The sequence below is a fragment of the Danio rerio genome, chromosome 20 (assembly GCF_052040795.2).
Source record: "Danio rerio strain M-AB ecotype USA chromosome 20, GRCz13ab, whole genome shotgun sequence".
NCBI lineage: Eukaryota > Metazoa > Chordata > Actinopteri > Cypriniformes > Danionidae > Danio > Danio rerio.
Genome location: NC_141040.1, coordinates 16,146,642 through 16,162,225, shown reverse-complemented (window position 1 = coordinate 16,162,225; position 15,584 = coordinate 16,146,642). Strand labels below are relative to the sequence as shown.

The window sequence follows — 15,584 nt, the reverse complement described above, 5'->3', positions numbered from 1 at the left end:
TCATGCCACAAACCAATCGTATTCGTCTAGCTAAAACGCTCACCAATCAAACCTCTACGCCGCACTGTAGACGGGCCCATCTCCCACACCGACCAATCGCTGCTTGTTCTGTGATGTCCTTCTGTAAAATCTCTCCGGGTGGAAAGTGCAAAACATGTGGGAGAGCCTCATGTCAACGACAGCAACATAGAACAAATTTCATCGGTATTACCTGACAAATAAATCCTTGATTGTCTGCTCCGTCAGCATGAGTTTGTTACCTCGCACCGCTGAGGAGTTCAGCTCAGCGGATTACTGGGAGCGCTTTTTCCGTAAGAGAGGAGAGAAGGCGTTTGAGTGGTACGGAGACTACAACTCACTCTGCGGGGTTCTGCATAAATACATCAAACCACGAGATAAGGTCACTTTTACTTTACTTTCTGCAACTAATACATTTGTTTCTTGTAGTTATTTCCGGTGATCTCATGTCAGGTTGACTGAGAGAAGCTTAAACTTCAGCATAACGTTACCTATACACTCAAGTTTATATTATTATTGAATATTAACTATTTTATTCTGCAAGGGTGCGTTAAATGAATTGATGGAGGTAAAGTTGTTTTTAGATATGCATATTCAGACATTCTCCTTAATAATATAATTTCAGAAAAGTATTCTTTGTCAATTTTAAATAGGGAAATAATTTTAGCAGCCAATGACTATTGAAGTACAACATTGTTCATAGTCAAATAAATAGTGTTAATGTTGTTTTGAACTTTTAAAGTTATAACTTGCATGCCATTTCAGACCGAATATTTAAATTATTTTAGCAAACATTAAAGAGACAGTTAAATGAACAAATGTGCAGGAATAAAACCAAATTTAGCTATATTGAAAGCACATGCAAGTAGGCTATAACTTAAAAACAACATTACCACTATTTAAATGACTGTGAACTATGTTTCACTTTGATAGTCGTTGGTTGAAAGATGATTTCAGTATTTAGTATTTGCAAAGAACACTTTTCTGAAATTATATTAAGGAGAAAGTGAGAATGTGTAAATATAAAACCAACTTTACCACAGTAATTAATTGAGGGAAAGTTGGTTTTAGATTCACACATTCATTCTTTTTTTTTTACACTGACAGCTTGTGTCTATTGACCTATACAAGAGCTCCCTATATTGTTTATCACACTGCTTTAAATACTGGTTTTGAAATCGCATGTATATGACTTCCAAACAATATTTGCACTATTTAATTGACTGTGAACAATGCTGTAGTTCTGCTGTTAAATTATGAAAAATAAATCAGTGGTTTGCATCAAACAAAAATGAAGCATTGCGGTGTTTTTGTATGCATGTCAATTTAATAAATAATATTTCTGCTGCAAAACACAAAATATTATTATAAATTATTCAATTCAATGCTGAAAGCTGCAAAGTAGGCATCAGTAACTAAATAGAAGAATAATATGCATCTCAAGAAAGAATGGACAAAAGAAAGGAAGAAGCGTCTCACTTTTACCACTTTTTAAAAGTTTTGGTTTCAGTCTGTGTCATTTTAAAGGGCACCTATAATGAAAATCATCTTTTGTAAGCTGTTTGGACAGATCTGTGTGTAAGTATAGTGTGTCTATTGTCATATTGAGGTCATGTAAAGACATTAAGTCTCATTTTTTAATTTCCTGACGTTAAAATAGGATCCAAATCCCTCCTATTTTGAGGCCCACCACAATGTGACATAGGAGTACAGTTTCCCTGCCCACCAAACTAATTTTTCTAGACATTTCTTGAAAAATATCTAGTAAAATATTATTTACTGTCATCATGGCAAAGATAAAATAAATCAGTTATTAGAAATGAGTTGTTAAAACTATTAAGTTTAAAAATGTGTGAAAAATCTACTCTCGTTAAACAGAAATTGGGGGGAAAATAAACGGGAGCTAATAATTCAGGGGGCTAATAATTCTGACTATAAATAGTACTCTGCAAAAGTCTTTGACCACCATTAGATTTGTCATTTTATTTATTCTTTCATTCATTCATTTTCTTTTCGGCTTAATCCCTTTATTAAACCGGGGTTGCCACAGCGGAATGAACCGCCAACTTATTCAGCATGTTTTTACATAGACAATTTAGCCTACCTAATTCACCTATACCACATGTCTTTGAACTGTGGGGGAAACCAGAGCACCCGGAGTTTGTCATTTTAGTGTGATTATTTAGTTTTATTTATAATGTGGTAAAATAATATCTATAATAAAAATATAGATGTTCATGATTGATATTTACAGACTTAAATGGTCATGAAATGGCCTCTACAGAGTCCAGACCTTACTATAGTGTTATAGAGGCAGTATGGGATTGCGTGGACAGAGGGAAAAAAGCAGAAAAAAACTCATAAATTAGAAGATGAACTTGCGTCTGGTATATGGACTCATACTAAATACTGTCTTTTACTAGCAGAAGCCGTTGCATTCTGAAAAGAGGGTTTTATTTTTCTCAATTTTGTATGCATATTTCTTTTCTATCTGTTTAAATCTTAATCTGAATTTAGTTTTTTAGTCCATAATGGATGAAGTGCTAATTTTTTGTGTGTAATAATCTGTTGTTGTGCAGGTATTGGTGGTGGGCTGTGGTAACTCTGAACTCAGTGAACAGCTCTATGATGTTGGCTACCGTCAGCTGACCAACATTGACATCAGCGAGACGGTGGTCTCCCATATGAACCAGAGGAATGCAGAGCGCCGTCCAGACCTCTCCTTCCAGCAGCTGGATGCCACCCAGACCGGCTTCGAGAGCGGGAGCTTTCAGGTGACTCTGGATAAAGGCACTCTGGACGCCATGGCTTCAGAAGAGGATGGTGCTCTTGCAGGCCGGATGCTGGCAGAGGTTGGCAGAGTTTTGGCTGTGGGCGGGAGGTATGTCTGCATAACGTTAGCCCAGGAGCATGTCATAAAGTTAGCAGTGGAGCATTTTGTTAAGGGATGGGCAGTGAGAGTACATTGTCTAACCGGACAACAGAACGAAGAGTCCGATTCCTCCTTTGCACTCCCCGTTTTTGTGTTGGTTTGCACTAAGTTTCGACAAGCCCCTCCATTTGCTGTTCTTGAGCTGTGCCAGGGGGAGGATGGCGCTCCGGCTAGACTGGCATCAGTAGAGGAGCTGCTGTCTGCAGTCAAGGAGAGGCAGGCTTATAATCTAATGCTGCATAAACTCAGAGGAGGAACAGACTCAAGCAGCACACCCTCACTCACGCTGTGCCACGCAGCCAGCGGACGCCCACGGTACACTCTGACCATACAGGACGGCCCACCTTCTGCTAAGACCCCGCGGAGCAATCACTTCGCCATCTTTATTGGTGAGCGTTAGGTTTTATTTTATAGAGTGCAACATAGTGGTCCATATTGTATCATTTCAGCATCGATATCGCAATGTGTGATTCTGCAATAGTTGATCAGTAGTTGAACAGTTCAGAACGTGTGATTTGTGGGGTCATCTCAAGGTTTAACCCTAAAATAGAACGAAAGATTTTTATTTGTATGTGTTTTTAAAACCTGGGACTATGTAAGATTTAAGATTTTAAGATTTTAAAATTAATTGCATTTAATTATTTATACAATGAAAACACTATACAGTGTTATTTTATCTATTATTGAATTTCTGTACCTCAGTACTGTTAGATTTCACAGAAAAGCAAACAATGAATTTGTATTTGTTCAATTGTACTTTATCCAGACATTTTCCCTGTACAAAATAACCCCAATTCATGTAAAAATGTGAATTATATTGCAGACAATGAATTATATTGCGGTGTCAGTTTTTTCTAATTTTGTGCAGCTCTAATGAAACAGTATGGTTTTGTTATGCGTTTTTTTTCACCTACTGTAGAAAAAAAACAGCCCTACTTTTGAGTTGCAAGGCTGTTTATTCCTTTATTTTATGTATAAGTGTGCTGTTAAAGTCTATGTAAATGGAGACATTTCAGGACGTTGATGTTCTTTCAACTCAAACTGAATATTGGTTGTGGGGGCGAGACTTTTTTGTGCATTATTCCCTCATAGCAAACTAATGGTAAGAACGGTGTGGTTAAAAATATTGTTCTTGAAGTGTCAAAATGACATCATCAGAAAAAGACAGCCACTCCAAGCACATAAGTAAAGGGTCAGACTTTATAGATCAAAACAAACAGTGCATTGTCTGGATTACTTGTTCAACTAATGAATAACAATGTGCACTAACAAAAGAAGTAGTGTACATTTTGTTTTCAAACAATAATTAAACAGCAGTTTGCATGTATGGCAAAAAACATCATCAATGATTCTGCAAAGAAAATCCCAGCAGTCAGTGTACTGAAAAAAGCAACTTGCATGAAAAAGTTTTAGTGCTAACCCAGTAAATTTTGTGTATCTTTGTCACAATAATATTTTGTTAGATTTTTAAAATATGAATGTAAACATTACTTGATTGAGGCCTATGCATTTTTTATTTTCTTTATTTTATAATTCTCTGTTTTAAAATTTAACTTAAATTAACTATAATGTGTGTGCCTAATTATATGAACAAAAATAACTTTAACGATCAGTGTATTCAAAGGGAAATTAATTATCAATTAATTTCTAACAAATCACTAATGTCTGTTTTTAAATAGTGCTAATACGATAATAAGATTACTATTTTATTGGATAATTTTTGTCATATAATATAATTTTAATTTTAAAAGTTAAAAAGTTTTAAAATTAAAGATTACATGTGAAAGAACTTTTAGTTTTGTATCAGCATATATTTTACTTTAGTCAGAGAATATAAAATTTCTTTTCCCAGATAAATAAAATATAAGTATAGTTGAAGTCAGAATTATTAGCCCCCAGCCCCCCCAATTTCCCTCCAATTTCTGTTTAACGGACAGAAGATTTTGTCAACACATTTCTAAGCATAATAGTTTTAATAACTCATTTCTAATAACTGATTTATTTTATCTTTGCCATGATGACAGTAAATAATATTTGACTAGATATTTTTCAAGACACTTCTATACAGCTTAAAGTTACATTTAAAGGCTTAACTTAGACTATTGAAAAAATATGTAGCTTAAAGGGACTAGTAATTTTGTTGATAATAATTCTGACGTCAACTATGTATATGTATGTATTATGTATGGTTTGTTAGGATAGACTGATGTTAGGCTGATAATATATGATTATAGTTCAAAACAAAAAAAAATATGGAGAAATTCAGCTTTAAAATAGTCTAAATTAAGTTCTTATCGATGTGTATTGCTAATCTAAAATTAGGTGCTAATGAATTTGTGGAAGGACACTTACAAAATGTATATAAATAAATAAAGAATAAAAAGAAAAAAAATAATAGAAAAGACAATCATTTTCACACCTGTACAGTGTATTTTTGGCTCTTCCCTCAAATATATTTGTGCAACTTAACACACAAGTCATTTTATGTTTGGTTCAAAAGATGAAATAATGCAGTTTAATGGCATTTATTCTGTTTACGTTTAGTTCCTCAGGGTCGTGAGTCTGATTGGTTATATGGTTCAGCTGAAGGTCGAGCTCAGTTAGCGTCCAGTGCAAAATTCAGACGTCTTGTCATTGTGGCAATGCATCGAGACCAAGAATATGAAGACATGCAGGCTGTCCAATCAGAGCTCTCGCCAGTGGTCATGGAACTCGCCCCTCCTGGAATGCCAGCCAATCAGCAGGTACACTAAAATAACAAACAAAGTGAGAGTGGTTGAGTTTAAAGATGTTTATATCAGGTTTATTTTTTCTAAATGCACAACAGCTAATCGCTAGTAGTTAATAGATATCCTTAAAACTAACATCTACGTTTTTTATTTAATTTCACGGGACCCTTAAGAAGCAGATGTCTCTAATGTTCATCCTTCATGGTCCTCATTCCTCTCTCTTTCCCATGCCCTCTGTTTAAGGTGCCGTTTCTGTCAGTGGGAGGAGATCTAGGCTGGAGGGAAGTGATTGGACGAGGGCTCAGTGCTTTGACTGGAGAGTATTCAGTGGAGGATGTGAGAGGAGAGGACGGTTACCTCTATCGCAGGCTTATCTTTATGAATAATTCTCAGCTGGTGCAGTCAGAGAGCAGACTCCAATCTGCTGCTGCAGGTGCTGTTATATATACCCAGATGCTGAATTGGTCACTCTAGGCCAGTGTTTCCCAACCTTGTTCCTGGAGGCACACCAACAGTACATATTTTAGATGTCTCCCTTATCTGACCCATTCATTTCAGGTTTTGGAGGCACTTCTAATGTTCTGATGAGTAGATTCAGGTGTGTTTGTTTAGGAATAGGTTGAAAATGTGTACTGTTGGTGTGCCATCAGGAACAGGGTTGGGAAACACTGTTCTAGGTTGACACACTTGTATTTAGAAATGTGAAATTTTAAAGACTTCTATACAAGATATACTCGAATATATACTGAATATATAGTATGATATGCTAAGATATACTGAACTAGCTGTTAGTTGCTGATGTGGCAATAAATATACAAAGAAACAAAAACAAATATATTCTGCAAACTGAAGATTTATTTTGGCTATTCTTCTTTTTTTACAGCTTCTTCTGCTTCTAAAAAGAAGAACAAGAAAAAAGCCAAACAGCCTGCTTCAACTGGTGCTAAAGATCGCAGTGTGGACAGAGGGTTTCTCTGCTGTACGCATCATGAGGTCATGGTGGCGGGTTTAGCAATGCTAGGAATGGATGCAATCAATAATAAAGGTAAGTTTGATAACATTAAATAGTTTTTTTTAAAGATGAAGTGTGCACTTTTAAATGTAAAAAAATCTAATAGTATACCTGCTAAAAATGAAGATTGGCAGTAATACAAATTCATTTAAAAGCATGGTTTAGCATGGTTAAAGATTTTTTTAAAATCCAAATAATATTGTAATTTATTCTAATTTAAAATGACGGGTGTCCCTGAATGTTTTTTTTTTTTTATGTGATACATGCCTGTGATGCAGAGCTGTGTTTTCAGCAGCCATTACATAGAAATCATTCTGATATGCTGATTACAAAAACTTTTCTTATTTTTATCATTATTGATGAAAATGGTTGTGCTGTTAAAATGTTTTTTTTACATTTATATTTACTTTTTTGGTTTTATATTTTTTATGCTGCATTTTTTGAATCATTGATTAAAGTTCAATTCAGAGATTATTTTCACTGCATTTATTTGATAATTAAATGTTTAGCAATAATATGCCTTTATTTTCTCTTTTGACAATTTTTTTTGCATCTGTACTAAATAAAAGTATTTATTTATTGAGATAAGTTTTTTTTCCCATTATTTTTGCATTTTTTTCTACTGCTAGCATCACAGAATAAAGTTAATACAACAAAAAAAAGTATTATGTGCTCACTTAAATGGTGTTGCATACTGTGTTTTTGTTTCCTGAACAACCAAGCAAAACAAAAATCATTGTGTAGCACTTGTCATACAGCAGCTGTTTATAGTCATCATGGGCTCTCAAACAGTAAATAAAAAAAAAAGATTCTGATTTTCATCATAAATGTAGTTTAATGCATTAGTTAACATGAATTAGTGGTGAACAACACATCTGTTTAGTATTATCTTAAACTTTGTTAATGTTAACTCAACATATATAAATCTGTTAATTAGATGTATTAGTTATTTCATTCATTGTGCATTATATAATCTTTGTTAATGTCAACTAAACATATATTAATGTGTTAATTAATATATTAGTTGACATGTAATTTATTCAGTGTTACATACTGTAATCTTTGTTAATGTTAACTCCTATTCTAATGTATCTCTACATATTAACAGACTAATGAGTTGTTAACTATACTTACCCATACACTAATGTATTTCTCCATGGATTAGATAACATGAACAACACAGTTAATGAGCAACTGTTAATAAGGCATAGATAATGGTGGCGTAGTGTTTGCTTTACAATAATTCAATGAACAAATGCTTTGTTAATGATAAATCATGTTAGGAAAGCGTTAACAAACATGTGACAGACGTGATTTTATACTTTTAAGTTAACATTGAGTGAGATATGTCAGATATTTGTACTTTGCACATCCATTCTTCTCAATAATATGCATAATTCAAAGATGAACCTGTTCTGATCAGTCTGTCATGTGTTCTCCAACAGATCAGCCAGTGTCTGTGTTGCTGGTGGGTCTAGGTGGTGGCGGCCTGCCTCAGTTTGTGCGGGACTTTGTGCCATGTGCTCGGGTGGAGGTGGTTGAACTGGATCCGGTGGTGCTGGATGTCGCTCAGACCTGGTTTGGATTTCAGATTGACGACAGGCTAAAAGTTACACTGGGAGACGGACTGGAGCACATCACAACCCTGGAGAGTGAAGGTGAGAAAGCATCTAGATCAGAGGCCGGCCGTACACTGTGCATCTTTGTTTAAGGCATAGTTCAACCAAAAATGTATAGGGCTGCACAATATATCGTTACTGCATCGATATCGCAATGTGTGTATCATTCATTCATTCATTCATTCAAATAATCATTCATTTTCCTTCAGCTTAGTCTCTTATATATCAGCGGATTGAACCGCCAACTATTTCATCATATGTTTTACACAGCGGATGCCCTTCCAGCCGCAACCCAGTAATATAAAAAAACTTCCATACACGTTCACATTTACACAGTATGGCCAACTTAGTTTACCAAATTCACCTATAGGGCATATCTTTGGACTTTGAGGGAAATCGGAGCACCCGGAGTAAATCCACATGCACACAGGGAGAACATGCAAACTCCACAAAGAAATGCTAGCTAACTCAGCTAAGACTCGAACGAGCGACTTTCTTGCTGTGAGGCGACAGTGCTAACTACTGAGCCTTTGTGCCACCCCATAATATGCATACAAAATCTATAATATTAAGTGTAAATTACATGTGCATATATACAGTTAAGTGGTTAAATTCAATTGTACAAGACAACCCATTCCTTCCTGAATTTATTATATTTTTCTCCACTTTTTGTAGGGGAGCGCTATTTTGATGTCATCATGTTTGACGTTGACAGCAAAGACACCACCCTGGGCATGAGCTGCCCTCCACCTGCCTTTGTAGAAACATCTCTTCTGAAGAAAGTTTACAGCTTGTTAAGCCCCAGAGGTAAGGAACTCTTGTTAAAGGGCTGATCACTTTATTTTAACATTAATATATTGTAGGCTATTTGTTTTTTATTTGTGTGTGTGTGTGTGTGTGTGTGTGTGTGTGTGTGTGTGTGTGTGTGTGTGTGTGTGTGTGTGTGTGTGTGTGTGTGTGTGTGTGTGTGTGTGTGTGTGTGGGGGTGTGGGTGTGGGTGTGTGTGTGTGTGTGTGTGTGTGTGTGTGTGTGTGTGGGTGGGTGGGTGTGGGTGCGGGTGTGGGTGTGTGTATATTTCAGTAAAATGAATGAAAAACACAATAAACAATGTATTGAACATTATAACTCCACAGAAAATTGTATTACTATGGAATTAAAACCTTCAAAAACAGGAATGATGCATATACAGTTTAAGTCAGAATCATTACCCCCTTTTAATCTTTTTCTTTTTTAATATTTCCCAAACGATGTTTAACAGAGCAAAGAAATTTTCACTGTACATCTGATCATATTTTTTCTTCTGGAGAAAGTCTTATTTGTTTTATTTCGGCTAGAATAAAAGCAGTTTTTAATTTTTAAACACCCTTTTAAGGTATTTAAAATTAATAGCTCCTTTAAGCTATATTTTTTTTTCAATAGTCTACAGAACCATTGCTATACAATACCTTGCCTAATTACCCTAACCTGCCTAGTTAACCTAACTAAACTAGTTAAGCCTTTAAATGTCACATTAAGCTGTATAGAAGTGTCTTGAAAAATATCTAGTCAAATATTATTTACTGTCATCATGGCAAAGATAAAATAAATCAGTGATTAGAAATAAGTTATTAAAACTATTATGTTTAGAAAAGTTTTTAAAAAATCTTCTCCGTTACACAGAAATTGGGGAAAAAAATAAACAGGGAGGCTAATAACTCTGACTTCAATCATATATACAGTTGCAGTCAGAATTCTTAGCCCTCCTTTGATTCTTTTTTTCTTTTTTAATATTACCCAAATGATGTTTAACAGAGCAAGGAAATTTTCACAGTATGTCTGTTTTATTAAAACTATTTTGCTTAGAAGGAATTGGGGGAAAAAATAAAACGGGGGGGGGGCTAATAATTCTGATAATATATATATTAGGGATGCACAATATATCGGCGGCCATATCGTTATCGGCCGATAAATGCTTTTTTTAAGATTATCGTTATCGATCCGATGTCTAAATTAGGCCGATATCTTTAAGCCGATAAATTAAGTAATTGTACAGACCTGCGTGCCGCGCACGCGTGGGCGGAACTTGTTCAGACTTGCCCAGTGCACTATAATGGATCTCTCCCACACTATTTATTCCTTCAAAGTCTGTCATTTCTTCATGTGGTATTGCTGTACGTTAATAAGTCAGTAAGTAAACATGTTCCTTATGATTGTAGATGTGTTTGTGTATTTTGGTTTAAATCGCCTCAGGAAAAATATTACATGTGTAAACCTTTCCTGCTCCGTCTCTTTGTTGTGTAGAGATAGCAGGGGATCTTAACTTATTACTCCAGGGCCGAATAATATTAGTTTCGTGGTGAATTGCCTTCTCTTTTAGTTGCAGCCGGTGAATGAACGAGGATACATGTAACTTGGTCCAAAATATTTATTACTTTCCGTGTGGTACAACATATCAGTCACCTAAAATAGTCTCATTGCCCAAAACCGCTCCTCCTTTCTCCCTCTCCCTCTTTGCTTCACACACACACACACACCCAAACTGCAGCTCGACCCACACATTTTACAACATGTGTAAACATAACGGTTGTCTGTAATCTGATTATTTGTTATTATCAACGCGTTGCTGGTCATGTTGTTGGTATAAGATTTGTTCAGTTTGATCCGAATATTCATATTGATTATGACGAGCGCGCAAGCTGTCACCGTGCACACACACACACTGTAGCACGGGGGAAAAGTGAATCCAGTCATAGAGGCTCTCGACCAGCCGCTCATTCTGTCTTTATATTCAGCTCTGTGTTTGCCATAAAGTCAGCTCAATGCAGGTTTTGTATGAAAATCTGACTCTGATAACAACTCTGCCTCTACAGTTAAGTGAAACTCACAGCGGTGTATCATAAACTTTTCATCGAACATTTTCCGAAGAAGCGTTGTCTGATTGACAAGCAGCAGCTTCATGTTAAAAAGAATCTAAAACGCCAAATAGGATGAATCTGTGCTGCATTTTCTAAACGTACTATATATATTTAGCTGTTCGCTTGTACGGGGGCTCTGAACTATCAAAACACCTGTAAAAAAGGCTTTTTCAGACATGACGTATTTGTACATGTGTACATCACTGTAACCCGTTTTATTCAATACCATTTGAGTTGGTTTCCATCCTTAGTGCTTACATTTTCATCTTATTTAAATATATTTAACTTGCTTGTTGATTAAATTCCATTTTGTTATTTAACCTTATTAATTTTATGCAACAGTAAAGTTTGCTTAATGTTAATTTTTGCTATTAAGAAAAGGAAGTAATGCATTTTTGCATGCTGATTTATGTGAAATCGTGAATATAGGTCAATAATCACCTTGCAATTTTGAAGTTATAGCTTTTTTGCTTTGAGTATAGGCTATTTAGTTCATAAGAGCAGTTCAATCTTTTATGAAGTTTGCTGTATAAAAATGTATCATTTTGAAATATTTATAAATATCGGCCTATACATATCGGCTATCGGCCTCCACGTCTGAAGAATTATCGGTTATTGGTATCGGCCAAAAAATCCATATCGGCGCATCCCTAATATATATATTATATATATATTATAATCCTCTTGAACATTAAGTTGCTAGCGCTTCTGTCTTTGTGTCGTGTCCTTTGAAAACCCAAATACAGAAACAGAAGAAGCTCTGTGGAAATAGCAGCGTTTGGATGCCATTTTAGCTTTCTCTGCTATAACATTACAGCACCTCTGGCCACGCCCCTTCACTGCATGGGGTGAACTCCCTTTGCATTGAACTTTAAGTGTCTGAAATTCAGAGATGTTGTTTATGTTCACACAGCTATATAACACATCAACTAAAGTTTCAAATATGATATCGTAGTGGACCACCCCTTTAAGTCTGTGTATATATTTCTGTAACGGCATCTTGTAACACTATAATGCATGCGAAACAGAGAGCCTATATTAATATGCCAGATATATTGCACTTGCACTTTATGTAAACAAAAGAAACGTTTATTTTGCTAGCGTAAATTGTTATTCTTTAGGCTAACAATTATTTTGTGCTAGTGAATCCACTGAATAAAGTTATCTGACAATTTGCTTCCATGTTTGAAGTGGTTGTCCTTCTCTGTTGATCTCAGTTATGGTGTAATATTATTGCTCCTGCTACTGCTATGGTACAGCAGCAAAGTTGCTTGATTATTACGCCAGAATGAGAGTATAATTCTTAGCCATAATCACTTAGAAAAAAGCTGCTTTAAATTTTCTCTCACTCTTAGTACACGACGTAACTACAGAAGAGTCAAGCTTTGAATAGGAAAATTAATGAAAACTCTGTTCATTTTTGAGCAAGATGCTAATGGTTTAATCCAATAAATCAATCCATGATTTCGCATACAAAGTTAAAATAGGTGAAATCATTATATTTTCTTTGTATAATATACATTTGCTCAATGGTCAATCTTTCTTTTTTTCCCAACGCAGGTCTGTTCATGTTGAACCTGGTGTGTCGCGACTCAGCTCTTAGGAAATCAGTTCTTGACCGTGTTCATTCTGTGTTCCCATGTGTGTTTTCTCGTGGAATCGAGGGTGAAGTCAATGAGGTGCTGCTGTGTTGCAGAAGCTCAGGAGAACACAAACCTCACACCGTCCCACAGACATTACAGCAAACAGCAAAAGACCTGCAGAAGACACTACGAGCAAACAGCCAGACTGCACCTCAGATAGACATTACTGCAATGCTGAATGACCTGAAAGTGGTCTGAAGAGGGAATCTTAACAAAATACAAAACCAATACAATGAATAAATGATTTCACTTTAAAAAAATGGCATCACTTTCAAGGTTAAAAGTCTCGGAAAGTGGTTTGAAATGTTCATTTTTATTCAATGTCTGACATAATTTTAATTGAAACATAAAGATAGGGTGGGACAGATGAGCTCCACCCCTTTTAAAAAACACCCAATATAGTTTAATTTTTTATCACAGCTCTACCAGTGAGAGTGCTTGAGATTAAGTGTGTCTTGAAGGGGGTGGGGCATGTCAGTTACTAGAGAGCATTTGATTGGTCAGAAGATTTGATGAGAAACGTAATGTGGTGATGTCAAAATAATCTTGACACACTGAAAACTTTGGATGTTTATATCTTCTAAATGCGAATTTTGTAACTGTTTTGAAGCACACTAGCTTATAGATATCCTCAAGACAAACAAACTGATATGAACATCTACAAACAGTTTATAGTGATTTCATGGGGACTTTGAGAAACTAACCCAGTTTTAGCCTCAAGTTGCCAGATATTTCTTAAAATGGCAGTCTGGTCCCTATTGCAGCTCTTTCTGGGGAACAAAAGTCTGCTTTGAAAGAAAGACATTTTAAATCAGCCCAGGGTTTCTAATGGGTTTAAAATTAATTAGGTAATTATATAATTAATGGGTTTAGTAATTAATTATTTCAAAAGCAATACCATATTACAATATGTACAACTTTTTTTTGATTAATTTTTACAAAGAATAGCTGACGATTACAAGGACTTTGATCTTCAACAATAGAATATGGAAATGACTTTCACTGTGTCTTCTGATTTTGCTACATACAATAAATATATTTAGATTTAAGGGTGTAGATGTTTGTAGGTTTTTTATGTTGCTGTTATTGGGGTTCTTTCATGACATTAAATGTTGAAAGAACCCCAACAACAGCAACATCTTAGGGGATTTTTGCTTAATTTAAGTCCTTGTCAATGCTTTTAATTGTGGAAGGGTAAACATCTTAAAACTTTGTTTTGTTAATACTTGCTAACATAATTATAAAAGGCAATTTGCCTTCTGAGAGAAATGAGACACTTCTTTTGTATCCATTTGAAAGAAAGGAGAAAACTTAATTGTTTAATGTTTAATCCACACTGTAAAACCCAACACTTAAAATTATCAAATGAAATCTGTGTAGTTTACTCAAAATAGGCTGAAAGTTAATTCTACTCATTTAAAAAAAAGTTTTGAACTCAGTGTTGAAGGTAATTAGTTAATTAAATACTCATTACTCATTAACTCAAATGCTTTGTCTTTTTTCTTAAACAGTTTGACTTGCCTTAAGTTACTGAGTTTTTTTTTCATTTATTGGCTTTTACTGTGCTCAAATTGCTTTATTTACATAAATAAAGTTCACAGTACTCATTAGGATTAATTTTAAAACTTAAAAGGTTTGTTGCAATCAGATTCCTCAAATGTTTTGAGTTACCTTAACTTTTTTGGTTTTACAATGTAGTTCATTTTGTAAAAAAAAAAAACAAAACAAAAAAAACCCACAATTAAGTTAACTAAATCAATTTCTGTTGGGACAACATGAAGGAATTGTGTGGAACTCAGCATTGTTTACAGTGTATTTTACTTTAAGACTGGACTTTAAATGGACTTTATTTAAAGACCCAAATTATTATCGATACAGAAGATGCAACTTTGCTTTTTAAAATCACCTGGGTTCTTTTGTAAAATAAATAATTGCATAAAAATGTCATCTCGTTTGATGAGTTTCATGGTTAAACGAACTTCACAAAAATGTTTGTTTTGTCTGTTCACAGTTTTTACATTTTGAAGATAAGAAATCAAAGAGAAATATAACAGATTTATTACTTCTTGCATGTATCTTATGAATATTTATTAATTATATGCATAAGTCAATTATTAATTTGATTGTTCTTTGACCAGAAGAAAATTTATATGAAGAAAATCTATGAACAAAAGCAAATGCTAATCAAGGATTAACGTGTAATAGACAATTAAAAAGATAAAGATAAGGTGGTGAATGTGAAAATTTAGCAAAACAACAACAAAAACAACAAAAATAACAACTTAGGAAATGCACAGTAAAATGCCTTGATTATATATAACTTTTTTATGGTTTGATGAAATACATTTTTATGTTCAATTAGTTGTTTGACATTCATCAGCCCAAAATTCATAATCGTGGCAAGTCTATTCTTGAGTTTTTTTTAACCCATCCATTACAAATAATATAATTGAAATGAAAAAATAATTGATCTGGCAACCCTGTAGTTGCTACAGTATGCAGTGTTATTTATACTGGATGATTCTATTTAGCTGAAATGAGGGTGGATGTGCCCTACAGTGGCATGCACTCATCTGTCGAAAGGTGGAGGTCATAGAAAGCAATTTATAATCACTTTACGTAATACTAACTATTGTTTTTGCATTATGCATTCTACCACTTCTTTTTAGTGGTGTCACATGTTAGAGCCAACTAAGTTGCGCTTTGATAAATAAACTCTGAAAATACGTATTTTAGC

At 34.6% G+C, this 15,584-nt stretch overlaps 1 protein-coding gene across 1 annotated transcript; it reads left to right on the top strand.

The window, feature by feature from the left end:
• The first annotated feature begins 130 nt into the window (after window positions 1–130).
• mettl13 (methyltransferase 13, eEF1A lysine and N-terminal methyltransferase) lies at window positions 131–13,481 on the top strand. Its single transcript, NM_001044769.4, has 8 exons — window positions 131–400; window positions 2,598–3,339; window positions 5,495–5,694; window positions 5,923–6,112; window positions 6,563–6,724; window positions 8,137–8,349; window positions 8,986–9,117; window positions 12,765–13,481. Exons 1-8 carry the CDS (start codon window positions 248–250, stop codon window positions 13,043–13,045), a joined length of 2,073 nt encoding a protein of 690 aa, NP_001038234.3. The 5' UTR covers window positions 131–247; the 3' UTR covers window positions 13,046–13,481.
• Window positions 13,482–15,584: the final 2,103 nt, after the last annotated feature.

Bases quoted from the DNA above. Each gene is read 5' to 3' on its own strand.
- mettl13 (NM_001044769.4), top strand. From the start codon at position 248: ATGAGTTTGTTACCTCGCACCGCTGAGGAGTTCAGCTCAGCGGATTAC. The intron at 6,725-8,136 runs GTAAGTTTGATA...GTTCTCCAACAG, and splicing joins GGATGCAATCAATAATAAAG to ATCAGCCAGTGTCTGTGTTG. The intron at 8,350-8,985 runs GTGAGAAAGCAT...CACTTTTTGTAG, and splicing joins CACAACCCTGGAGAGTGAAG to GGGAGCGCTATTTTGATGTC.